This window comes from Plectrocnemia conspersa, unplaced genomic scaffold (assembly GCF_051122295.1).
Source record: "Plectrocnemia conspersa isolate PC_06_02 unplaced genomic scaffold, ASM5112229v1 ptg000006l, whole genome shotgun sequence".
Taxonomy (NCBI): domain Eukaryota; kingdom Metazoa; phylum Arthropoda; class Insecta; order Trichoptera; family Polycentropodidae; genus Plectrocnemia; species Plectrocnemia conspersa.
The window spans coordinates 22,847,428-22,874,528 of NW_028277170.1; the positions used below are offsets into that span (position 1 = coordinate 22,847,428).

At 28.4% G+C, this 27,101-nt stretch overlaps 1 protein-coding gene across 2 annotated transcripts; it reads left to right on the forward strand.

Annotated features, from left to right (window-relative positions):
• Nucleotides 1-1,496: 1,496 nt before the first annotated feature.
• Nucleotides 1,497-26,554, forward strand: LOC148234540 (peptide transporter family 1-like). 2 transcript variants are annotated; one of them, XM_088187794.1, is made up of 14 exons: nucleotides 1,497-1,621; nucleotides 3,946-3,986; nucleotides 16,067-16,145; nucleotides 16,223-16,364; nucleotides 16,751-16,837; nucleotides 17,822-18,096; nucleotides 19,309-19,391; nucleotides 21,762-21,932; nucleotides 21,998-22,123; nucleotides 22,318-22,440; nucleotides 22,498-22,838; nucleotides 22,924-23,134; nucleotides 25,854-26,093; nucleotides 26,171-26,554. In XM_088187794.1, exons 1-14 carry the CDS (start codon nucleotides 1,564-1,566, stop codon nucleotides 26,369-26,371), a joined length of 2,178 nt encoding a protein of 725 aa, XP_088043920.1. In that variant the 5' UTR covers nucleotides 1,497-1,563; the 3' UTR covers nucleotides 26,372-26,554. The 2 variants fall into 2 exon arrangements, with proteins under 2 accessions (XP_088043920.1, XP_088043921.1); XM_088187795.1 differs by lacking the exons at nucleotides 1,497-1,621; nucleotides 3,946-3,986 and adding an exon at nucleotides 12,670-12,919.
• Nucleotides 26,555-27,101: the final 547 nt, after the last annotated feature.

Sequence of the window (27,101 nt, forward strand, 5' to 3'; positions counted from 1 at the left end):
ACGAGAGTGAGAGAGATAATGATATGGTTTTTCGCAAACTGAGATCGGTTCAATTTCAGTATGCGTCCTATGGTTAACACGCACGTCAAGCGCTGCATCGTGGTCACGTGGTCAAGTTATAATACCACATGCTTATTTGACTTCAACAGACTTTTACTGAAATCTTTGATTATTTTAGGGCAACAAAAGGGATTAATTCTATTTTTGATAGTATTAGTATTATATTTTTTTTCATATAAAATTAAATGATTAAAAACAATTAGTAGTACTTGATATTGTTAAAAAAATCGTTTCGAATATTCTTATGTATTTTCCTAGATCGGTTTATATAAATGTCACACCATAACGAATTCTTATTTAGAATCGATGGCGACAAATTCTAGGATAGTCACAGACGTGGTGTTCGTATTCTGAAGCCTTATGACATTTTGCAAAAGCCGACAAAGATTTTGCGTAAATTGAATATTTACGACCGAAAAGTTGTCACTGATATTGTATTGGTGAGTGCCGACACAAACTTTTATAATTATCAGTAGCGTAATTTTAATAATATGACAATTTAAGAATTGCGATTATTTGGCACATTTTTCGATCGCGCGCAAATATGCCAGCTGTACATGACAGCAGCCGCCGTGCGTACGTCATTCACGCCCGCCGTCCGGACGGCATATGAAATTTGAAAACTATTGTTGAACTTCGGTTCGGACAACTTCCAGAGAGTGTAGTACAAACATTAAAGTGCAAAAAAATGATTAGTAAACAATAAAAATATATAATTTATTTTTTCACAAACTAGTAATTATTATTATTTAACGCATTCTAAATTTAGTAAAATATCTTATATAACGTATTTTAAAAATCAACAATTTCGCCTGTGTTCCCATTGTTTAAAAAAAAATGTTTTTTATAATATAAACACGTTGCTTTAATAAATTGAAAAATATTTTTAATTTTTATATGATACAATAAAACAGTTTTTTATAAATATTTCAAAACAGTTTTTTTTAAAGTTAGTTAGTAAAAAGTTTATCGACAACATAAGCTATTATTTATAAAAAAATAAGAATAGGATTTAAAAGCCTCATCAATACATACCACCGATTGGGGATTTTTTTCATCGTGTAGCTTTCTGCTTCTGTAACAAAACAGTCAAAAGAACATTTTACAAAAATATATGTAGTCATCTATGCTTTTTTATTAGCTCTCCAATGTAACGGGATTTTTTTAATTCAGCTTTAATTTGTTTCAGACACTGGCAGTTAAAGAAAGAAGGAATCTATCAATAAATTCGCTATTTGTAATGTGAGATTGAATTTATTTTTTGCGCACTCTGTATCTATGGCATATATGTATGTATGCACGTTCGCTATTATTTGGAAGATAATATTGATGGCAAAAACAATATCAATCATTTGGTCAGATAAAAAAGAGTATAATACAATTGTTAATAGAGGTTACCACAGATAAGGTGAAATTAAATACTTGAAATCAAGTACAGCCTATTCAGACATCAGTCTGTAACTGAACAGTCAACTGAATAGACGCAGACAATCTTCTTCAACCATGGCGGACGATGAAAAAGTTGCCTCGAATGCCAATAAGCAATTGGAGCCAATGACAGGTTTGAAATATTATTAAATAACTATAATTGCGCGATTTTATCAATTCATTATAAATTAAATAAATGTTTTTTTTTTATATTTATTGAAATGATTTCATTGTATATGTGCATTACATAATATCATTAATTTTAGAGTGCATAGAATTAACTATATTAGTTAAAGGCGTATTTTTTAGTAGTATATTCAAAATATTAACTAATACAATTATCACTTTAAAGTGCAATTAATAAATTTAGACATAATTTCAATTTTTTTAAAAAATCTTGTAGGATATTCTGTATTTCTGACAAGTATTTTTCTGCTTTGAAATTATGGTAATTGTTTATTTGTAAATAGTCCCTAATGTTTGAGGATCTGTCAAAACTTTTATCATAAAAATAATTTGATATGCTACTTATCAAATCACAGATAATACCGTTTTAACCCTGAAAATCTAAATTCAAAAAAAAATTTCTATGAAAGAAGTCAATTGGTCAAGCAGATTTTGATGATCATCTACTCTTTCTTCAAAAAAATGAATGATCTCGTCCAATAAATCTCGTAATCTATATAAAAACTTGCTTCGGCTTAACCCATAATTAGATCTGTAGTTTTTCGTATTTGCATTGCATTTGAAAAAGTCGCTGTTAAAGAGATTTTTCTCTAATCAATTTAATAATTTAAAAAGCAATATATATTACATTTCTTGTGTTTCTTGTTATATATATTAGTTGGTGGATAATGCAGTGATAGCTCAAAATATCTAAAAAATCTTCGTCATTCTAACATAAGACAATAAATATATTAACAGAGCTTTAATTGAGATAAGCTATCATAATAGGAACTGTATCTTGGTTACGTATTTATTGAATCCGGTAAAAAAATCGATACTTCAAAATCACCCTCGCAATGAAATCGTCCCTAACGATTCTAATTTAATAAAAAAATCTGCAAAGGTAATTTTATTCGTCTAATTATAAATAAAATTGAATGCATTAATAAATATATCATGAAGCGTTCAATTAAATTTTTGCTTATTTTATTATCAATGGCATTAATAATTGGAAATATTATAAGTCCGTTCCGAAAGGTTATTGATTCATAAGTACCGCTGAAAAGCTACCTTTTGATTGGAAAGGACGTGCGCTAAACTATACATTCTATGTCCAAGAAGCGATGCTATTGACTATATGAATTTCTATTAACATTTTAAAAATCAGATATCAGCTTTCAAAATATACTTAAATAATCCATAAGCAAAGCTTACATTAGCATTTTATCAAAGCAAATGTATTGTTTATTTATTAATTATCAACTACATATTTAATATATGTTTATTCTATCTACCATATATATCAAGAATAAGATTTTAAAAATCAGTTCTTACCCAGTTTTTTTATTGGTAAAATTTTAACTCACATCTCTGGATTTTACTTATGTCTTATTAAATAAAATAGTATGAGAGAAAACATTTTTTAATAGGTCGCTTTTTAATGATATTGTTTACAAAGATTAAAATCGCTCTAATCTCACATTAGACTGAAGTCTTTAGATAAGGACAACAATTGAATATGATAAGTCTGTCGAAATAATTCGAGATGCGTAGATTATGTGAAGACAAGTATGAACTTTTATACATATTTACATTTTATTTGATATTGAATCTTTTAAAAATATATATTTATATTATTAAAATTAGTTCAAGTAAAATATATTTAGTAAATTATATTTATATATGTAAGTGTTTAGAACATTGTTAAAATTTAAAAACCGCCGGTTCTTCAAGCATATGATAAGAATTCAACCCAATTCTGTTTCTATTATATTATATTATAACAAGAAGCGAGCATTAAAATGTGCTACATTCGTTAAACTTAGAGACTGATAATCAAATATATATAAAACGTAAGATAATAATTAAAATATTATTAATAGCAATTTCTGGAAAATTGTAAAACAAGTCAATTAATGCAAACGAGTATTATCGGTAGAAATAATTTACCTGTTAATTAATTATATTGTAATGGACGAATAATTAATTGCATTTTAAATTTGTTTAATGAAAAACTTTTGCGACTTTAATTAACATTTTATCTATTAATAAAATATTTAATCGCAATGCACCTACAAAATATGTAGAGATTGTTATGTTATCGATTTAATCATACATTGTTACAAAATCAATAAAGATCTGATGATAAAGCAAAATAAAGCGATTTAGTTATTAAAAAACCCAAATTAGCACGTGCTTAACACGTTACAGTAGCATATTAACATGTATAGATATATTAACTAGTTTTAATTGCATTCGAAAAAATGATAAACATTGACGATATGTTTTCAGGTTCTCCGATGCCAGCACAAGATCCAGAATCTAAGGAAAAGGTAAATGTTATTTACGTATGAGTGTTTTATCTTTTTAAAGCTACAAAAAATCGTATTCCATAAATTTAGTCACATTAATATCTTTAAAACGATCGGTAGTATTCGTGGAAATTGTATTTCGAAATATCGAACTTTATATCTCAATTTCAGAACTTCTATATTATCATTGTGATTTATTTATGTATGTAACTCTTCAATCCTGAATTCCATAATGATTCAAAATCTTCTTTTTTGTTATTCAAAAATTCCACATTTTTTTTTTATTTCACTTGAACAATAATATATGTCGAACTTTATTTTTTGTAAAATGTCGAAGAAGAATTAAATATGAGTGAAAATAGATTGAGATCTAAATCTTGTAGATAAGGATATGCTGACCGCATGCTCTTATCTCTCATTTACTCTCTTTACTTAACACGCGAGCGATCGAGAGGGAAAGTATCGCACCGGCTACCCCTGATGGTCTAAATTTAATATAAATAAATTAGTAATTAATATCAGATAGTTTATTCATACATACACATAATTTTTCTACACTTAATTAAAACGTATTTTAAATAAATCATAAACAATGTGATTGTTAAGCAAAAAACGACACAGTTGCGAATCATATTTCAAAACTTGATACAGAGCGAAATTTGCGCAATGATTTGCTAATTTTTTTTGCATATTAGCGTGGGAGTCTTCCATATGGCTCATGACTTACAAATTTAAATAATAAATAATAAGCATTAAAATGTCAATGAATATTACACAAGTTGATAAACTGCAGATAAAATAAATGTGCAGAATTCCCTTGAGTGTGTAAGACTAATAACTGCAATTAATTACCTTTTGGTTTCTCTAATTCGAAACAGTAGATTATTATCTAAATAGTAACATTATATATATTATATTTGGTACTAATACTTATTTTTAGTAAATTAAATAAAATACTGTATTATTCATTTAAATCAAAGAATTGTCAACCGGATAAAATAAAACGTTATTAAATTCACACATAAACATTTTTATTGCGATAATTTCAATGTAAATTTTATATGTAAATTGAATTCAATTTTAATGTGCTAATTCTTATAAAATAAAATAAAATATTTTAATACTTTTTTTATATAATTATTGTACAATTTTAAACGAATATTTAATAATATGTCGTTAATTTTGTAATGTAACTGTTTACTAATCTATAATTGTGTTTCTAATCTCGATATTTTAATATAATTTATCAATGCTTTATATTTATTTATTACAGTCTTTTTATGTATATTTGTTAGTAAATTATGTAGTATATGCAACCTTATTGATAATTTTCATTATTTACATATATTACATTGTTATATATACATAGAATTAGAGTATAATAATTTTGAAGACTTCTGCATTAAAATAGTCGAGTTTATATCTACATACAATCTACAATATTTACGGTGCAATAAAAACAACATTTTATTACTCGTTAACTTAATAGTAAATCTGATAATAAATAAATTGTAATATAATATTCTATAATCATGATTATTTGTGAATTATTTACTTTCTTACAACAATGTGTTAAAGTTACTTGATAATTCAATTCAAATTATAAATCTTTTTGTCTCATTGAAAGTAGTAAGTTGCTTATAGTGCTCCTTAATTATATATGTATTAATGATGTGGTTCTTTTGAACCCAAATTGATTAATTATAGCGTCAGTTTATCAACAAAGTATTCATCAATTTCGCGATGAACAAATTATCCTTGACATAGTCTAAAGTAAAGATCAGTTTATCAGTAAAATATATAAAAAGGTCAATTTGACTCATGCAATTTTTATGAATAATATATATTTAAAAATTTTGTTCTGCGCAGCCAAACAATATATTAAAATAAACTTTATTTATAGTACTATTGTTTAATTATCTAAATTTAATATTATTCAAAAATTAGTATGTATATATATAATATTAAATATAGTGTTTCGCGAATATTTTATGATATGATTAGTGAGTCGCTAGGTAATAAGATTTAATAACATTGCTTAAATATATAAGTACATAAATTATTATGTAAATATTTTGATAGAATATTACTATCTGACTCAAATAAAATACCATGGAATTCAATGATTAATTGGACGCAAAAATATTTTCTAATCGAATGATTTAATTTAAAAAAAAAAAAATATTAAAAATTTAACAATTAGGTATATTAGCTAAATAAATTGATAAAATAGATAGTTTTTAAGTAAAACGATATTTTTTATTAGAGTGAATTTCATTACTAAAAAGTGAAAATTACAATATTAAATTTAAAGACATTTAAAACATGGCTTTAACTATTTTTTTGTTCCAATCTATAAGGCAAATATGTTTTTGATAGTCTTGAACTATCAAAAACATATTTTTCTTTGTTAAAGATGGCTTCAGATTATCACCGAAATATTTTTACATTTTTCCTTATATTCTGAAATATTTTATTAAACAAATAATTATTAAAATTGATAAAAAAATATTACAATCTATTTTACCGGGTGATTTGTTCCCAGGTAATTCCAGGACAGTTTTATATTCCACCGCCTTCACTGTTCCATCGAAAAAGTGAATACCTACCTTTCCGGAATATAAGAAGCACCCCCAGATCATTCAGGCTCTCTGGATTTCGCAGGCTGAAAGTTGTTTTAACATTAACAACAAACGTAGTGCACCTCATCTGACTCAAATAAATTAATTTGCGTTACTTATCCTCAATCCAAAACCGTCTAGTGTTTCTCTCGATTAGCCCATTTAATAAGTATAAAACGCATGTCTTTGGTCAATAACGAACATTCACTTCTAAAGTTATTGACGGTAGTAATAGTTTTGCGTCTATAAAGTAACCATATCAATCGGACGTTAGCAAGTGTAGTATATTGTTACAATTTACAATAGTTTTATAGATATTAAAATCTGTTTTCTTTGCCTTTAACTTACCTCTTATCCATACATATGATATAACATTAGCATCAGTATATATCTATTTAATTTCATAGATTATTCCACACAAGCTTCTGAAGATGCAAGGTGAATGTTTATGAAGATTTCTCTTTGACTAACCTGCAATGTAACATTGCAAGAGTTGTATTTTGTCATGGACCAACAGTTATTGAGTAATAATACAAATTGGGTAAGTGGTAGTAGAAAGTCTTAAGAAATACTACAATCACACATATTATATGTATGCATATACTTTAAACCTTATACTTATAAAGTACGTAGTTGCCACTTTAATACTTTAAGTTCAACTGATTAGGATATAGAAGTAATAGAAAACTAGTTCATTGAAGAGCAAATCTAGGCGTAATGGAGTCGTAGTGTTACCGGCAATGTATATAATTCGATTATATATGTATCTAACATAGTAACCGTAAAATTCACATATTACATACATAACTTTGCTTATTTTCTATAAGCTCAAAATGTAACGAATAATTTTAACGCAATGAGGACTTGCGTGTCGACGTTTCGATCTCCGTCATCATCTCGGGCGTAGTCCGGATCCTATCTCAGCTGTCTCAGTCGTCTCTGATTCGATCTTGTGATTTGTTATTTAACAGAAAAAAACGAAAAGATAACAAATCACAAAATCGAATCAACGACAACGCAGTTGAAAAGTCTGTGGCCTCTAAGGTTTTTTTTTATATATATATACAGGGCCTTTCAGATGAAATTCGACGCCCGGAGCATTTAATACTTTAGAGGCACTTTAAAATTAAAAAAAAGTTGTCGATACAATAAAATCAATGCTATTACAATACATATTTAACAGAAGCTTTACGCGCTTTTTCGTTAGCATATTCAGTAGTTCATTAATGCAAAAAATTGCTTTCACACTATTATACTTTCCTGCCAATAATCTCCACTATCGTATCTTTGTCCAACACCGTTTTTAAAATTTAATTGTAATTCCTGTAAGTCGACTAGAAATTTCTTGATCTGTTTTATCAGAATAATTATCAAAGCATATTAAACGTTCTTTAATTGAAAATTACTATTCTCTGAACTTGACGTAACGAATAATTAATGTCATTTGATCTTTATGAGATGAATCTGGAGCCGCATCAGTAATAATAGCAGAATATTTAGTCTTCATAACTTCCTCAATAATCGCGTTTTAAATAAACGGACCGCAAATATTAATAAACTGGTTTTGTTCTCTCGGTGAAAGGTAATAAACCTGCATTATCCTGTTGTCTTCTTCTGCAGCTCAAATTTTTTAAACATGCATTTTTCAAACATTTTTAAACAGTCAACTTCCAATGCATGCATCAAACCAAAAATCAGCTTTTTTATTTTGGTCATTAATTTAATTTAGAAGTAAATGAGGCTCAGAGAAACTGATCCTCTTGCCCCTTCCCCATTTTGATGTACCTTATATACATATATTTTATGATTTAATACATTGCCGTTAACGTATGCATTGTGGACGTGAAAGGAACAATGTGACATCCATGCACGATATTTTAGTTTGGCTATTATTAACCACTTACGCATGAAGCGTTTGAGAAGCAGCGAGTTAAACTGCTGAAAATTACATATTCGACCGACACGCTAATCGCTACCGTTCATTTTTTCGTTCCGTCATTATCATGATTTTACACCGTATAATCAAAATTTCAACATTTTTTTATGTCTTAAATATGTTTTAAAAAAATTAAACATTTTAATTTATAATAAAATATTTTAATGTATATTTGCTCCAAAAATATATAATTTAATTACATTTTTATATCTTTTTTTACTATTTAAGACTGTGAATCAGAGGTTGCGATTTTTTTTATAATGATTAAAATATAATCGAATAAAATAAATGTAACTAGTTCATGTACTGATTTCAGTATGTTTTCTCACTTTTTATTTATCCCATTGTAACGCATTGGGGTAACGCTTATCTGATATCAATAGATTTAAAACATCTATAAATGCTCTTGTCAGCTTTCTATACATAGCAAAAATATGTTTTTTCTATAAATAGGTATTTCAGACTTATGTCCTTCGCCCGCACGCGTTTTAATTTCATAATATATATTGAAGCGCAGCATAGTGTCGCTTTATCGTTAATCTGCTATTAAAACAGCGTTCCACTAACCGAATGTAAATTTTATATATCTATATAAAAACATCATTCATTATGTATAAATTTAATATTCGAAGTAATAACTGTAAAATATATTGTTATAATATTATGCAACGCAGTGTGAATTTATGTCATTCACATATCCTACATTATAAACGGTGAACGTATCCGTTTTAAATAATTTTGAAAGAAAGCGAAAGTTGAATTGTCAACAGTCCAAATATAACTGTATAGGATTATTTTATATATGGTTGAGTATATAATATTAACCATTTATTAAATACTTTTGCAATAATTAATATATTTATTCACTATTTTTTTTTCATAATATTAGTGCAAATTAACGCATGTCTAATTTTATTAAAATTTAATGTTTTCCCCATTATTATTGAGTTAATTAGTTGCTTTATTTAACTGTAGTACCTATTTATCTACATTACATATTTTAAAGGTACTATTTCAAAGAAGCATTTTTGTCGATTTAATTGAACTAAATTGACAATTCTGTAGTATAAGAATAAAAAGGACATTTTAAATTTAAGGATACCTTAAAATATCGTGTATATCATATTAGTTAGAGAATTTTTTTTCGTTTATATCATATTACTTGAAAAATTTTTTTTTTCAAAAATTCCAGAGCCAAATTATTATATATATATATATATATATATATATATATAAATATATATATATATATATATATATATATATATATATATATATATATATATATATATATATATATATATATATATATATATATATATATATATTGAAATAAATTGTCGAGTAGTGCTGTAGCTCCTGATATAAAAATTTAAGAGGCACCCAGAAGCGGTGTATTAAAAACGATATTGTCTTAGATGTATTGTCCCAAAATTTGGCTCTGGAATTTTTGAAAAAAAAAATTTATATATATATATATATATATATATATATTACACATTATATTTTGTCAGTCACGATTATCCGAAAGAACCTTATAAGAAAGTAGTGCGTAGAAAGTTGTAAATCTGTTTGTTAAAAATGCGACATATTTTTTTAAAATACGTTTATATGATTGATGATTGTGATATTTCTGCAATTAAGATGTAATTTATTTATATTATTGCACATTTATTATTTTAGGATTATTAATATCGCAATAATATTTATCTATTCATGTTAAAAGCAACAATTTGAGTTTAAAAATGTTTTTGAAAAAATCATTGATTTGCATTTATAAATAAATTATGTTATACATACATATGCTTTAATTTAATTTTTTTGTGTACTCTCAACAGTGGGGTAGCGAAGGGGGGGGGTAAAATGTTTTATATTTTATGTTAATTAAATATAAATTACAAAAAATATTTTGCCTTTTTTCTAATAAAAAATAATACTATTTAGTTGCTACAATAATTTTTTTTTCAAATACATTTTTTTATTTAAATATAATTATTAGGACCTATTTATTGCTAATATTTTATAACAATGTTTAGTGAAGCATATTTCATGGATTATTTAAGAAAAAAATATGTTGGAATATCTTCTTTTGTTTTGTCTTCGCCAGCCATCCCTATCATAACAAAAGCGCGCTATTTTCTTTGTTACGTAACAAAATACTAGTAACTGCTAGATACCGTTAGATCTGCATGAGTATTTTTTTTATGTTGACCTTCTATGAAATTTGTGCCGAAATATCGGTGGTGTTGTGGGCTCTCATGGACCAAAAGGGATAATATTATTCTACTTTGATATCCTATTTATGAATTAATCCATAATTATTTTATACGCTTCTGTTTTCTTGTCGTTTACGTAGTTATTCAATAAATAAGATAAAAAAATATTTTCGGTACTACCGATTTATATTTTTGTAATACCGGTAAAATGTACAGGAACATTATTTAAAAAAAAAAATTTAATTGCAGAAAATATTTAAAAACATTTATTTAAGCGATACGGACCAGCTCTTTGTGGCTGACATTAAATATAAAAATGTGTAATGTCAGCGTATTAAGGAGCCAGATGACGAAAGCCATATGCGTGTCGGATAGTGCTGACTAGAGTCTCCAATTACTCGAACCATCAACTACTCGAGTATCGAATATTAAAATTTTAAAATACTCGAGTACTCGAGTACTTTCGAGTATTTACCAAATGTACCAAAATAGCTATTATTAAAATTCGTGCACATATAAATAAATAAATAAAATACTTCGTATGTTCATTTTTACAATTATTTTAACTTCACGAACATACTTTTTAAAAACAATAATGCAAAAATTGTCTCGAATTTAATATTACTGCTAACCTTTGGTTTTATTATTCCCGTTATGGAAAAAACCCTTTCCGTTGCTGTTGATGTTGGTCTTATTGTCATTAACGCGTTGGATAAGGCTTCTAATTTATATCTGTTCACTTTTTATAGATATAAAATTTTTTGAACTCTCTTTTTATGTTCTCTTCTTTCATTCCCTTCTCTGCTTTTTTCTTATTTCCTTCGACTATTGACAAAATAGCATATTTTTTTTCTTAACAATATACAATATTCTACTCCTTCTGATTAATGCGAAGAATTTAAATCTATATCTTTCGAAGATGTATTTGGGTGAATCCCTTTCACTCTAGAGCTAAACGGTTCGCAAAGAACTGACTTTACTTTAAAACACACAATTGTTTTGATTTATATTTTAAGCTGAGGGATCAGTATAAACAATTCACAACACTTTACGCTACAACTGCATAGTCATAAAACCTAAAATTTTTTTTTGTTGATATTTCATATTGTTCATTGCCATAAATTAGATAAGTCGGGACTGTCGAACAGAAAACACAAAAGAAATTTCTCCGTCGTACCCACTAACATAGCCGACGACCGGAACTATGCAACTATGGAACTATGAAAAAATTATACCTGATAGTAATTGCTCTAACTCGGGACTTCGGGCATAAACGCCAAATAAAAGCAAGACGTTAACCTTTACCGGACCGAGTTAAAGTTATTTTTGTTTCTGAAATATTTCAAAATTTTTTAATTTCGAGTATTAATCGAGTAATTTTCAAAATACTCGATTATCAAGTACTTGAAAAATAGACAAAAATACTCGAGTATCGAGTACTCGATTACTCGAATTGGAGACTCTAGTGCTGACGTCCTGGATAAGACGCGATCGTGATTTTTGAAGTCGTTCCGGAACCAAAACTATTTATTCTTCGAGAATTTGTATTACAACGCTTTTTTAAAAAAAGCGCTAGGGTAGAAAAAATAGATAATAATATCGTTTTGAGAATCAGATCAAAAATAAAATTTAGAGGAGCAGCGAAACTGACTTTGCAACTCTTCAAAATTAAACCGGGAACTAAATCAGACCCAGATTATTACAAAGACACTGTTCCTTTATATTTATTTAATTACCATTTAAAAAAATATAGCTAACCGTTATATTTAAAAGTTTCTGACTGATAATTTAATTTGTTAAGAATGTAAGAATTTGTTTCAGAAGTAATAATTTAAATTCTCCTCATTTTGGGAATCTCAGTTTTGTATTCGACCGTTTCCGAGTGCACCGATTTCCGACGTTAGCTTCGAGTAGGTTAAATCGCATTTGGTAGAGGTGGTAGACGATCGCGACGTCAAAACTGACCGCAATGTATAGCCAGTCAGTTGGTTGGTAGACCGTGCGAATCGCAAGACGCGATCGCACATCAACGGCTACTGACTGCTACTACTGTTACCAAAAAACAAATATTATTTCATTAGTGGTTTAAAAACCGGTTCGCGAAAATCAGAGGTCTACTTCCTCCCCTCTACCGTCACTTTTCCTCGCTGCTGATTTCTGGCATCAATCATGAATGAGAAGGTATAGTGAATGACACACTTGTCAACTGATTATTATATTTTATTTAAATTAATACAAAACATACCGACATGCCATGTAATTTACGCTTGATATGAACAATGAAAAAAATCTTAGTAAAAAGATAAAAATCTGTAATTCATTAAAATTACACGATCCATAATTTTGAGCTATTTTTTGCAGTTGCAGATAATTCTTGTTCAAAATTTGAATAGTAAATGTAATGTGCATTCTGTATTATATTATTTATGAATAGTAATTCTGAATTTGAATAGTGTTTTGACAATATGTGGTTCGATGTAGCAACTCTAAATTATAGATTGGCTAGCTTTTTATTGTTGTTACGTCAAACCCGCATATATGTATATACAAGGTAGTCTATGAGCTACTTTTCCATAAACCGTAATTTTTATATAATTATTAAATAGTGTCTTTCTGCACAAAAGCTAAACTTCTAAGTAATTTTTTTGAGTGTTAAGAATAATTAATAGATACCGTCACAATTAAATTTCCAATCAATAATGAAGATCAAAACGTTAAAAATGTATTAAAGTCTAAGAACAGCGACAGTTGGATGTAGCTTTTATACTTTACATTTCTTTTTAAATTAATCTACCTGCAAAAAAAATGTTTATTTCCACGTCATATGTCTCATTTCTATTATCTGTTTCAACACTTTCCAATATAATAATATTGCAAACAATTTAAACGCGTACATGTATTATTGCAAGCTAGCATTTGACGCTTTGAAAACGCATGATCATTGACAGCTGTCTGATTTACAGTGCACTTAAAATGTCATATACAACACTAGTTTAAAATCCATGTAGATAAAAGCGTCAAACCCAATATATTGGATATAGCAATTAATGTTTATGTATTTTATTTAAATATTGAGTAACTGCTGAGCCACATTGTATTAGATGCACACTTCTACAATTGAACAACAGTGCATTATTATTCCGCTGACATGTAAAACGACATTTCGCGATAATTTGCCGTTTCTAATAATCGAAATGTATTTTTGCGGTTAGGCAACTTGTTAATTATACATAAATGCATTAGGCCGAGGCCTTTTTAATATAATAACTATCCGATTTAACCCAAGGTTATGTACTATTATTTATACATTTTATTCAAACGCCTGATGATTTTAAATTTAACATCTCTGAGAATCGTGATAAAAATTATAATCAAATTTGGCAGCAACAAAAAACATGTGCATGTGTGTTTTACATTCCTTATGCTTATAAATATTTGGGTTTTTCTTTAAAATAACAGTAAAGGAAAACCTCATAATTTATAATTTTTTACTCAATTTATAACTGAGTAATTTGTTGTATATGTTTTTATGATATCATCGATTTTACCTTATTTTTTACTTTGATTGATTAATCATTGTATTTGCACTATTAATTCCAATGGATATGTGCTAGTTTTTTTTAAATTATATTAATCAGTTTTAATTTCGCAAATTATGCAAATTATCTAATTGCAAATTCCTATAGTTAAAAAATGTTACATTTTCAAATTCTGAATTGTTTGTATGCATTTGTTGTTTATATTTTAATTTATAAATTAAATCGTAATATTTTTTAAAAGTCTTTTGTTTGCTTCGGTTTCTAAAAAAAGGATCGGTTTTTTAACGAATTTGTGATGATATTTTACGAATTGCTTTTGAAAATGCGTGAAATTTTTGGTAAATAACATTTTTCTTTTTTTATAATTAAGAATAAATCCGTTAAAAATTCACACAACAACATAAATACACGCGTTAACTAAAAGAATGATAATGATATATACATACAGCTTTGGCCATAATAATGAAGTAGCCCTTAAAGTGTTGAGTAACTCTTTTCAAGTGCATAGTCTGACCGAAGTATTTTAGCATGTAGTTTTAACCGTAACTTAACCTTCTTTAATTTCTACTTGAGTCTTAAAAAAATATTGCAGGTTAAATTGTTGCGAGATTTATTTTTCAATATAATTTTTTTATTTAATAATTTATTTTGAATAATATACAAACATTATAAAAATGTAAAAAAAAATAGTGGAATATAATTTTATTGCATATTATTGACTGCATATATCGGAAATTAATTGTTCACGACACGCTGTCCAAAATGCTTTGAAGCGGTTCACTAAATGTGGAAGAGTCAGAGAAAAATATTTTCCTGATTGCGTATTACCTAAAGTCAAATATTGTGGCGGAAGCGTTATGGTCCGGAGTTGCGTGGTGGTAGCAGGAATAGGAAGCTTGTATTATGAACAGTGACATTTATCCACTTTAATGAATTTTTACTGGGAAATATTATCGATGATTTTTAAGGAACTCACGAAGTAAGATTCGATCTTCCTGTGCATTTGTCTTTCATTTTTTTTCAGTTTTTTGCTTTAATTTGTAAGAACCACATTCGTTGAACCGTTTCAAATCATTTTAATGTTTTATAATTTCCGATTTATTCAGTCAATAATATGCAATAAAATTATATATGCTATTTTAGCTTCACTTTTATTTTTTTATTATATACAATAATATTATGTATAAGACGGGCTAAAATAATAGGCGGAAAATGAATTATATTTTACTAAGTTGTGTTCATTATTCTGGTGGAAAAAGTATTAAGTTAATCACACCCTAATTAAAGAAGCAGCATTTAAACGACAGCGACTAATTAGTGAGTCAATTATTTATCCTCACGTGTCAATATATCTTATTAAAATTATAAATAAATGATGCTATTACAAATCTTTACTAATTAAATTTTTTTTTACAAAGTATGATACTGATAATAGTAGCTTAGTAGTGTAAAATAATCAAAAACCTATAAAAGATTAGATTTATTTAACAGTAAGAAATATTTATATTCAGATATGATGCAATAAAAGTCTTTATTTACTTCGGTTAATTATATTATAATAATACTAAATTTATTGCATTGGCCTTAAGTTTATTGAGTTTGGGTTATAATAAACATATAAACTATATTGCAACTGCCTTGTAACAGAAAACTTCCAAGTAGCAATTTATTGGAAAGACGCATTTAATTTATAATATTACCTATTGTTCTTAGAAAGAGTATGATGAATATTCGTTTAAATTGAACTATTCCAATAACTATATACATAAAATATCTATTTCATTTTCAGAAATATCCGTATCCCAAATCGATTGCATTTATCGTCAGCAATGAGTTCTGCGAAAGGTTCTCCTTCTATGGCATGCGAAGTGAGATTATATTTATTTATGTTTTTTAGTGATTTTTAATGTCACGTTATTTAATTAAAATATTTTTTATTTTTCAGCTATTCTATCACTGTACCTCAGCGAAAAGTTGAGATACTCGGACAATGATTCTGTAGTTATATATCATGTCTTTATCATGTTTGTGTATTTCTTCCCTATTTTTGGTGCTATGATTGCTGACAGTTGGCTTGGACGATTCAGGTATTTTTTTTATTAAAAATTAATAAGCAATCGTTTTTTATAAAATATTATGTATACTTTTTTACATATACTAAGTTGTAACAGTATTATTTAAATCATTATTTTAGTAAGTAGTTTCTGTTGAAGATTGTTGAACAGAATTTTGAAAAAGTATTTTTCCCAGAGCTAAAAATAAGAAGTCAGTATTTTACTAAAACCATTAATGATACATTTTCATTTAATTCCATTATTAGTAGTTATGTAATGTAGAAAAAGAGTTATTGTGATTTTTAAACTTTACTAAAATGCACCTATAAAATACATACATTTATAAGAGTCATTGTTTTTGTGAAGTGAGTTGGCAAATAATGATTCAACAAATTTATTTACTATTTTTTTATTTTCAGAACGATTGTGTATCTTTCGATTGTGTATGCATTCGGAAATATTGTGGTGTCATTGACAGCTATGCCTCCTTTACACATTCCTGACAGGTAACCACAAAAAAGCGTATTATTTCATACTTGTTATTGCTTGCAAAAATTTTTTTTACTTTTGCGCAATGGAATTGATATATAAATTTATAAATGTTATTAAATATATATATAACGTAGATCGTCAAATTGTTCTTGAATGAGTACATCTGTGAGCTTCATAAGATTCCCATGTCATCTGGACGAAGTACCGTTACACGAAAGAGCATGCTTTATCTCTTTCTTCGTTGCATGCGACACCACTCCCACTTTTATTTCTAGGGGATCGGCGTCAGTTCTGTATTGTTAAATGAATAAATTTGATTAATCTACAATACCACTAACTTCATTCTATAATTTTACTACAGATGTATCTGATTTTTTTTAATTTTGTGCAGAATTTTAACGATATTTTAAATAAATATAATTATTATAGTCATTATTGTTTCCAAAAGCAATAAAATATTTATATTTATTATAAGAAAAGAGCATTATTATATAATAAAAATAAAATGGTAAATATTTCTTTAGAAGCGCAGGGTAACACCCCCACGGTGTATGGCTGAGAGGCAAATAGTAATGGATTCTAATTAGAATGTAACGGTAAGCCGTCGAGCTCGATAGGGAATCTTATGATGCCATCTGTGACAATAGGTGGCTTAAATTTACGACACAATTATATGATCATTGTCTTACAAAGCTTAGAAAAAATTTAGCAGTTTCTCCTTTCGCACGGAAATAACTGCTTTCTGAATATCTCTCGTAGCTATTGTAAAGAAACATATAAGATTGTGAATTTATGCACTTTTCTACCATCAATAAGATGCTTAACTAATGTATTAATTATGACTATAAGAACCTGTAAGTAAATTAGTATGCAACTGTATCTAAATATTTATATATTTTCTCATAATTCAGCATTTGCGCGATTAGCAGCAAAAGTAATGCGTTTTTAATTATATTAATCAATGTGAAGTATAACATATACATCTTTCTTGTTTTCAGAGCATTTACTATAGTAGGTTTGCTACTAGTGGCGATCGGAACTGGTGGTATAAAACCTTGCGTCTCATCCTTTGGCGGAGATCAATTCAAATTACCTCAACAGGAAAAGCAACTGGCTACTTTCTTCTCCTTGTTCTACTTTGCTATAAATGCAGGCAGCTTCATATCTACGTTCATTACTCCCATATTGCGCTATGATGTCCATTGCTTCGGCGATAAAGACTGTTACTCCTTGGCTTTTGGTGTACCTGGAATACTTATGATAGTATCAATATGTAAGTAATTAAACAGGATGACATTAACAAAATTCAATAATAACGATATTATTTTTAAATAAAAGCAATGACATAGATTTTTTTTACCAATTTGTACTGAAAGATGCAGGAAGCATTTGATCAGAAATATGTTAAATATTTCTTTTTTACCAATCGTTGAATTTAAATCATTACAAATCAATCGATACATTAAATAATTATTGTTTTAATTAAATATATAAATTGAATTAAGTTATATAGTTATACAACATGATCATAAAAATCTAAGATTAACAATTAATTTATAGATTTAAATTTTAAATTCTCATAGAATTCATATATCTAAAAAAATACTTAGATATTTAATAAGCTTACTGTATATATTATTTTAAGCTCCACCTAATTTGTTAAAAGCGTTTTTTTTGCAAATTTTCGATGCAAAAACTGTCATAGAGTAATGAAATAAATAGAGGCGGCAACGCGTATTAAAAAATCGTGCAAATAAATATCTAATAACCTAGTCTTTCAGTCAGTCACCTCGCCATTTGCGCCTGCGCAGTCGGCAGTGCTTGTAACGTGTTTTCGAGTAGGGCTGCGCATTCCATACTTTGCATTTATATTTAATATAAAATTAAATAGAAATGATAAAAATAATATTTCATTAGTAAATATTTTTGTCACATAAAGTTATTTTGATTTTCTTTAGAAGATATTTTAAATTAAAAAAATATAAAGCAGTTCAACTTTAAAAAATCTCTATGTAAAGAAAACCATTTATTGATTTTTTAAATATGTTAAGAAATACATAATATTATTCATTATAATGGCGAAAGAGTAGTTTCTAGTAGAATAAAAACAGGATTTTTAGGATTCTTAATTTGCATGGATAGCGCTACACACTTATATAATAGTTTAATAGAACAAGAGGAGTATTAAATTATATACCATTTTATAAAATGAGTCAGGAACATACAAAACTTTTTTTTGGTAATATTAGATCTCACGAAGGGCATAATAATAATCTAACAAAGCAGTGACAGTTTGTTAAACGTTACAAAGTCATTTTGTCGATTTTTAATATGCGTCATAATCTCTCTATTTATTTCTTTACTCTATGTGTTATATCAATTTGCCAGAAACTTCGTTTATGTTATTGATTTTTAAATGTGAAAATCCTGACTTATCATTTATATAATTTTAACATTCATACTTATAGTATAAAAATTTTCATAGTTATATTCATCGCTGGAAAACCGCTGTACATCATCAAGAATCCATCAGGAAATGTTTTAATGAACGTATGCAAGTGCATGATGGTAAGTAAAATATTTGCAATATTATTTTTTTAAGAATAGTCAAATGTTTTAAAATTACATTCATACCTCGATTAACGCGCTAGATACGTTCCATAAAAAAAACGCAATGTAAAAATCATGTTCTTATTAATTGATATGCATATACATCAGACGCATATGGTAAGATACATTCCCTTTCGCTCGCGAGAGTGAGTGAAAAGAAGGGGCGTGACTTAACACGCGAGCGAGCGAAAGGGAATATATCGCACCGTACGCGCCTTCACATATAAGTAGTAATGAAAAAATCAATGTGTAAATAATATGTTCATAAACATACGTTATTTATTTATTCATTAAAATTATGAACATTGTGACCTGACAGATTAACCTAATGCGTCACGATTGCCAAAAATATAAAATATATAACAACTTTAAAATACATACAAATATACGCACATATAAGTAAAAATACGAAAACAAGATAAAAGAAAAGACACAAATCATCTCAATAGGTGTGCATTGTCTCACATGAATTGAACCAAAACTTCATATATGCACGAGAAAATGTCAATATCTCTATGCACAGTATTGAGCAGACGAACGGCGTTTTCCAGAGTGCTCCAGTTCTAAACTTTACAGACAAGAACAGTGGACGCGACCGAGAACTATAACCATCTTCCGAAGCTTCTTTGGAGTCTACGATAGCTTTAAGCAATTTCCAGAAGTATTTAATTATATAAACACTTCTGCGAGTTGACAAAGAAACGTATTACGGCGCTCCCAGAATATAAGCACTGGGGAACAAGAATGGATAATACCCGTATTCCTTCAAGTATAAATATATATATAATTTTTCCAGCTTTAATTTATTACTTTGACTCATTACGCCTGGGATGCAAACAATAGAGCTAGTTTCTAGTATGCTGCGGACTAGAGCATCATAAAGAGTGCGCAATATTGAAGTAGCACGCATTTCTTAAGATAAAACCGAGCATTTTTAACGATTTGCAATGTGCTGGCTAAATTTCCAACGTGTCTAGAATATATCCGCCAAGATGTTAGGAATATTTTGCCGGCATCAACGACCTTGAAAATTAAATTGTGTGACATTTCTTAAAAAATTTCAAATCATCTGCATATAATAAAAAAAATTGAATGATGCATTGCTGTTTCTATGTCATTGATAAACAATAGAAACAGCAATGGGTGCAATTGGATCCTTGAGGTACTCCAGTAAAGGTCTTATATTGTTCTGAAAAAAAACTTTTTTTTCAGAGTAATTTGATAATAGGTTTATAAGAGCTTCAGAAAACCCGAATTTCAATAATTTTTTCACAAGTAAAGCATGATTTACTTTATCGAATGCCTTTTCAAAAGCTGTGTTTATGACGTCCACTTGTACACCAGAGTCAGTGAGTCAGTGGATCGAGATTGGCGATAAGCATACACCTGCAATGATTTATGCAATACAATTTCAGTTAATTTTGCAGGTGCTGATATCAACGATATTGGCCTGTAATTGTCAATTTGAGACTTGACACCCGTTTTGAGAATCGGGGTGACATTAGAGTATTTCCACAACTCTTGAAAAAAGGAGGATCTCAAAATTAAATTAAATATAATTTGAAGGGGCTTCAAAATACCAGAGTTGCATCTTTTCAGAATGTAGTCTAGAATAAAATCTGGTCCTGAAGAAAAAATGGACTTCATATTCCATATCAACCAAACTAAAGGTTTTGATTGTAACAAACATGACCATGAACGCTATGTCTCGTCGTAATCTAAATGTGACACATCGTCATAGTATACGGTTTGAAAATATAACTAACTCATCGGCAATCTCTTCAGAATCTTCAAAAGCAAGGAGTGGCCGTCTCGTTTTGAGTTAACGAATTTCCAGAATTTTCTTTTGATCTAAAATTAACGATTTTTCACAGTCCGCAATATAGTTCCGATGGCAATCGCAAATCATGAACTTTGCACGCGATCTCAGAGTACGAAATTCTTCATAGATGAGAGAGTTTCGTGTTCGTTTCCAGTTGCTTTTTTCTAAGAACCATGTTGGATAAATTCTGATAGTCGTTGGATATCTTCTGGAAAAACATTCATCAAAAATACCATAAATTAGTAATAAAATAAATCGGTTATTCTATTCAGATTTTTTTATCAATATATAGATTTTTTTATCGACATTAATTTCGGTATTACCTAATATAAATATTATAGTAATAATAATAATTTATTTATAAGATCATTTTAATTAAATAGCTTATTTTTATATATAATTTTAAAAAATGTCATTAAAAATATGTTATAACTAGTCTATAGTTTTATTTTTTAATAAAATAATAAATAACCAACGCCAAATAATATTAATAAAATCATTTTTAGCACGCGTGTTCACGTAAGAGACAAATTAAAAAGCAAGAGAAGAAAGACCATTGGTTGGATTACGCCGATGACAAGTACAGTCAGACTGAGATCAACGACATCAAAGCAGCATTGAAAGTATTGCTATTGTTCGTACCTCTTCCGGTCTTCTGGGCGCTGTTCGATCAACAAGTACGACGATATTTTACTATTTATTTCGATTATAAAAAATACTAAAATACTAAAAAAAATGTTAGGGATCAAGATGGACATTCCAAGCCACTCGGATGAATGGACAAATGGGCAGTTTTATCATGAAACCAGATCAGATGCAAGTCGTGAACCCTCTATTGATTCTCCTGTTCATTCCATTATTTGAAGTGGTAAGTCTACAATTCTTTATATGATATTCGAGTAATATTCTTGCTCGATTGGTTAATTTAACGTGTCCATGTTTCAGTGAGCACGTTTTTCTTAGAATTATTTTAACAAGTTTTTCGAAAGCGTCTCACTACAGCTATTATTTAATATACATACAATATTTATAATATGTTTATATACTATAAATCTCATTTAGGCTATATACCCGTGCCTCAATTGGTGTAAAATAATCAGAAAGCCACTTCATAAGATGATCATTGGAGGTCTACTTGCAGCGCTTGCTTTTATAATCTCAGGCATACTCGAACTGCAATTAGAGGTATAGAGCACACAAGTTACACAAAGTAAATTGTATTTTATCTGCACTCTTTTTTAGCCAACCTATCCGGTTTTACCAAAAATGGGAAATGGACATCTGCGATTATACAACGGCATGAACGGTTGTGTTAACGTTACTTACGATTCGAATCCATATTTTATAGAAAATCTAGGCTTCCATGAGAATAAGGATATAGAAGTTAATAAATTTAAAAATATACCTTACACGCTTTCCGTGGTGAATTGCGATGATCCTTCCAATGAGATAGAAAGCAAAAAAGGGGTATTCCTTATAGAAGAGTCTAAAGCAATTTCTTTCTTTTTATTCGATTCTTCAAAAGACATGTACAGATTCGAAGACGATAGTGATAAAAGCTCTAAAGGGTTACCGGCAGTTAGGTAAAGATTTTATTTTGTTGAAACATGTATTTATATTATATTATTGATTTTTTTGACACATTTTATGTATTGAACATAATTTCAGAGTTTTAAGATCATACAATACTACAAAAACAATGCAATTTATCGACCGGAACTCAAAGACTATTAAATATATAGAAAGTGATAACAACGAGAGAATAGATCTTGATCCGACTACTTACGATTTAAAACTGGGAGAAGATGAACCTTTTGACGAGAAAACAATGCAGCTCGGCGTAGTTTACACAATGATCATCAACGAGAAAGATGCTAAAGTAATGCTTCCATTTTAATTTATTGTTTCTTCTACTCTCAAAATAATTATTAAAAGGAGCTATTTCATTAAAAATTTTCGTCAATACCACGAATACCTATTAATAATTGAGCGGTACCTTTCAAATTAATGTTTGAGTTGATCAAAAGATTTCAAAATATAAGAAAAAACACCTTTTATCAACCCCTAACTTAGGCAATCAGCAATCTTTCAATCTAACCATAAAACGGTAATCTGCAATCTTCAATTATTATGCAAAATAATATAAATTAAAAAAATACATAATGTAATCTTTAATACGATTAATGATTAGTTAATACAACGTAGTTGCGGTTTTATTAGCGGTTTGCTAGAATTTGGGTTTTATTCAGTAAGATCTCAGGCAATCGGTTATCTACCATTTTAACTAAAAAATATACTTTGCGTTTTAGAATATACCAATATTTAGTCATTGTTTTTTTTTTCATTTTAAGATATAATTCTCAATACCTTTATCTGGAACATGTCGTGGCACTGTTTATCTCACATCGATATTTATGTAACAATATTTTAATTATAATTTATTTAGCTAATAAATCTAAATGTTAATTTAAACAGAATATAAAAAAAAAATTTTTTAATGCATAAAGGTGTATCTTTATTTTATTGAGGAGGAACGCAAAATTTTTATTTTTGCGAATTGTTCTAGAAATATAATAAAACAGCTTCACACTTTCGTACATTTTTCCCCTGGCCGTACTCGTTTTCTTATTTCTAGTCCTAAATCTATGTATATATTTATTTCTTATTGAATAGTTTATTTCAATAAATACTAATAATAACATATTATTTTCTAATTTATATATAAATCTAAAACATCCATCTTAAATATTTATTGAACATCCAACCATTTAAATCTATCAAGCATACTTCTACTACTAATAAGTCTATTTTTATTTACTACTCTTATAGGCCTATTTTGTAATTTTTTCAACATCTTTTACTAATTTTTAAGCATATTATTGCACAATAATAAAAATAGGAAATATAATACAATTGTAGATTTTTTCACTTTTATTACTGTCATCGATTAGAATGGTTCTTAAATATTGTTATAAAAAGATAACCGAGCGTTTCCACTGCGACGGCATGATTTTATTGCTTTTGATGTGAATTTGTCATTTGTGAGATATCAGAAGTCCATAGTGATATCGATAAAAATCATATTTTTTAAACAGTGTAATATCGAAGTGCAGATTAACTATGGAGCAACATGCGAGATGCTATGTCTGTCTATACTTCTTCTTCCGCTTATTTACAACTGAGAGACGAGTACCCTTAAATTGTATTTTGGACTGCAAATGCAAGTTAATCATCAGGCGATTATATTAAAACTTTTATAACAATATTACGAGTGAGAATCGAATAAAACACATCTAAACCGAATTTTGACCAATAGAAGAACGCAAAAAACAATTATCCCTTCTCAGAAGTCAAAAATCCACGTCAAAAGCAATAAAATCGTGCCGTCGCCGTCGCAGTGGGAACGCTCGTTACCGAGCGTTCCCACTGCGACGGCGCCGACACGATTTTATTGCTTTTGACGCGAATTTTTGACTTCTGAGAAGTGATAATTGTTTTTGCGCTCTTCTATTGACCAAAATTCGGTTTGAACATACTTTGATCAGCCATATTATATTAGAAGCCCATAGTGATATCGGTAAGGATAGCTATAATATTTAAAAAACACATAGTGTAATATCGAAATGCAGAAAAACTATGGAACAATATGTGAGATGCGATGTCTTTCTGTACTTATTCTTCCCCTGAGAGATAAGTTGGCTCAGTTTGAATTTTGAATTTTCATTAGGTTAGGTTTTGGTTTGAACAGCAAATCGACGTTTCGCAACTGTCGAATTTAGTTTCAGAGATAGTTTAAAACAGCATATTGGTGCCTATTGATTAAGTTATATTTTCTCTAATAGAAATATATATCTATTGGTGAAAATCTATTTGCATTTTACTAGTGAAAATATAACTTTACCAAAAAATACACATTCACTGTAATGTTTATACATCGCATATGCATAAATTATGATAAGTATGTAAATGTATTATTTGCACTTCTCAGATAAATTATATTTTCACTGGTAATAATATATATCACTGGCTTCACTGAAATGATATATTTTAAGAAATAGTTTTGAGATAGATTCGAGATTTTTTTAACCCGACAATTTTTGGTTTAGAATCAGGGACGTCATTTTATCATTTTTCAGGGGGGGGGGGGGGTAAATAGTTGCCAGTTAGTTGTCGCTTTTCTATTCGATTTCATTGAGATTTATAGTATTTCATTACATGCCAAGCATTTTCTGACCAAATTCAAGGAGGAGAAATGCCCCTACGCCTTCCACCTTCCTCAAATGAACAGCTTTTTTTTTATTTTATTTTTTTTTGGACCGCAAAAATAACTAGAATTTGTGTATTTTTAATTATATTTATTAGATATAATATTGGTGTTTAAAAAAAATCATCGATTCACTTTTGCTATCACAAAATTTACATGAACACATGACATATGCTCTCCAATACTCCCACCACTCAAAATTCTGGGCTAAACTGAGACGGTGACTAGACCCATGCAGTTAATTCATATATTTCAATATCACAAAACATACATTTTTTACTTTAGTTTTTAACACTCTCACCGCCTCGTTTACTGACAATGTTTAATATTTCAGATAGCATACAGCTTCTTACAAATAGCACCGCCCAATTCCATACACATGATGTGGCTGATGATACAATACATAATAATTACAATGGGAGAAGTAATGTTTTCGGTCACTGGCTTGGAATTTGCATTTACACAAGCACCTTTGAGTATGAAGTCAGTACTCACTGCTGGATGGCTGCTGACTGTAGCTTTTGGCAATTTGATTGTAGTCATTATCGCCGAGACTAAGGCTTTCAACAGTCAAGTAAGTTTAATTTAGATATATACATATGATCTGATGTCTTCTTTATATATGTATTTATACTGTTAATATAATTTCAGGCGTCTGAATTCTTCTTGTTCGCCGGTCTTATGATTGTCGACATGCTCATATTCGGAGTGATGGCACTGCGTTATAAATACGTAGACTCGGTCAACGGCAGTGACAGTTTGCAGGAGAAGAACGAACTGCCAATGATGACAGTACCTGCAATCAAAGGCTTTGATAATCTGGCGATGACTGCAGATGAGAAAGAGAAATAATGATATTATTAATTTAATGAAACTTATCAATAAAAAAAAACTAAATTATTTTTTTTTATTATTTTTTACAATGATAAAATATTATGTAAAAATAAATTAATGACGTACTTTAACAGCATTATGTACATAGATACAAGTGTACAATTAGTTGTAATTTAATAAATATTATATAACTTAAAAAAATTGATTGTAACTATCTTTATTTTTTATCATGTTTATGTGTGTCAGCTTGTTTAGTTTACTAAATTAAATAACATGATATACTATCCATATTTATAAATTTAAGTGTTGAAAATAATATCTATATATTAAGCTTGTGATACGAGATCTCTAAGTATGTTAGAAGTTAAGAGTAGAGTTTGCAATAACTGTGGTACTGATATCGGTATACCGGTATTACAAAATTAAATACCGGTAGTATCGGAAAAATCTAGAATTTCTTCATATCCGTACGTATTCTTTTTTGATAACGATATCTCCATTGCTTACAAATACAAAAACGACGATGCCCATATTGCTTGAAAGTTGAAGGTAATAATAAATTAGTGCTTATTATTATTATTATTATTGTAGGGGATTTACAAAAGTTTGAAAATAAATATTAAATATTCAAAAATAAAATAAAAATGTGTAAATAATTCAAATCTTATTCATAGCCTTCAGTCACATAAATCCGTTTTTAGAAAAAGATTTGTCACATTTCGAACAAACAGATTCATATTTTTTTACG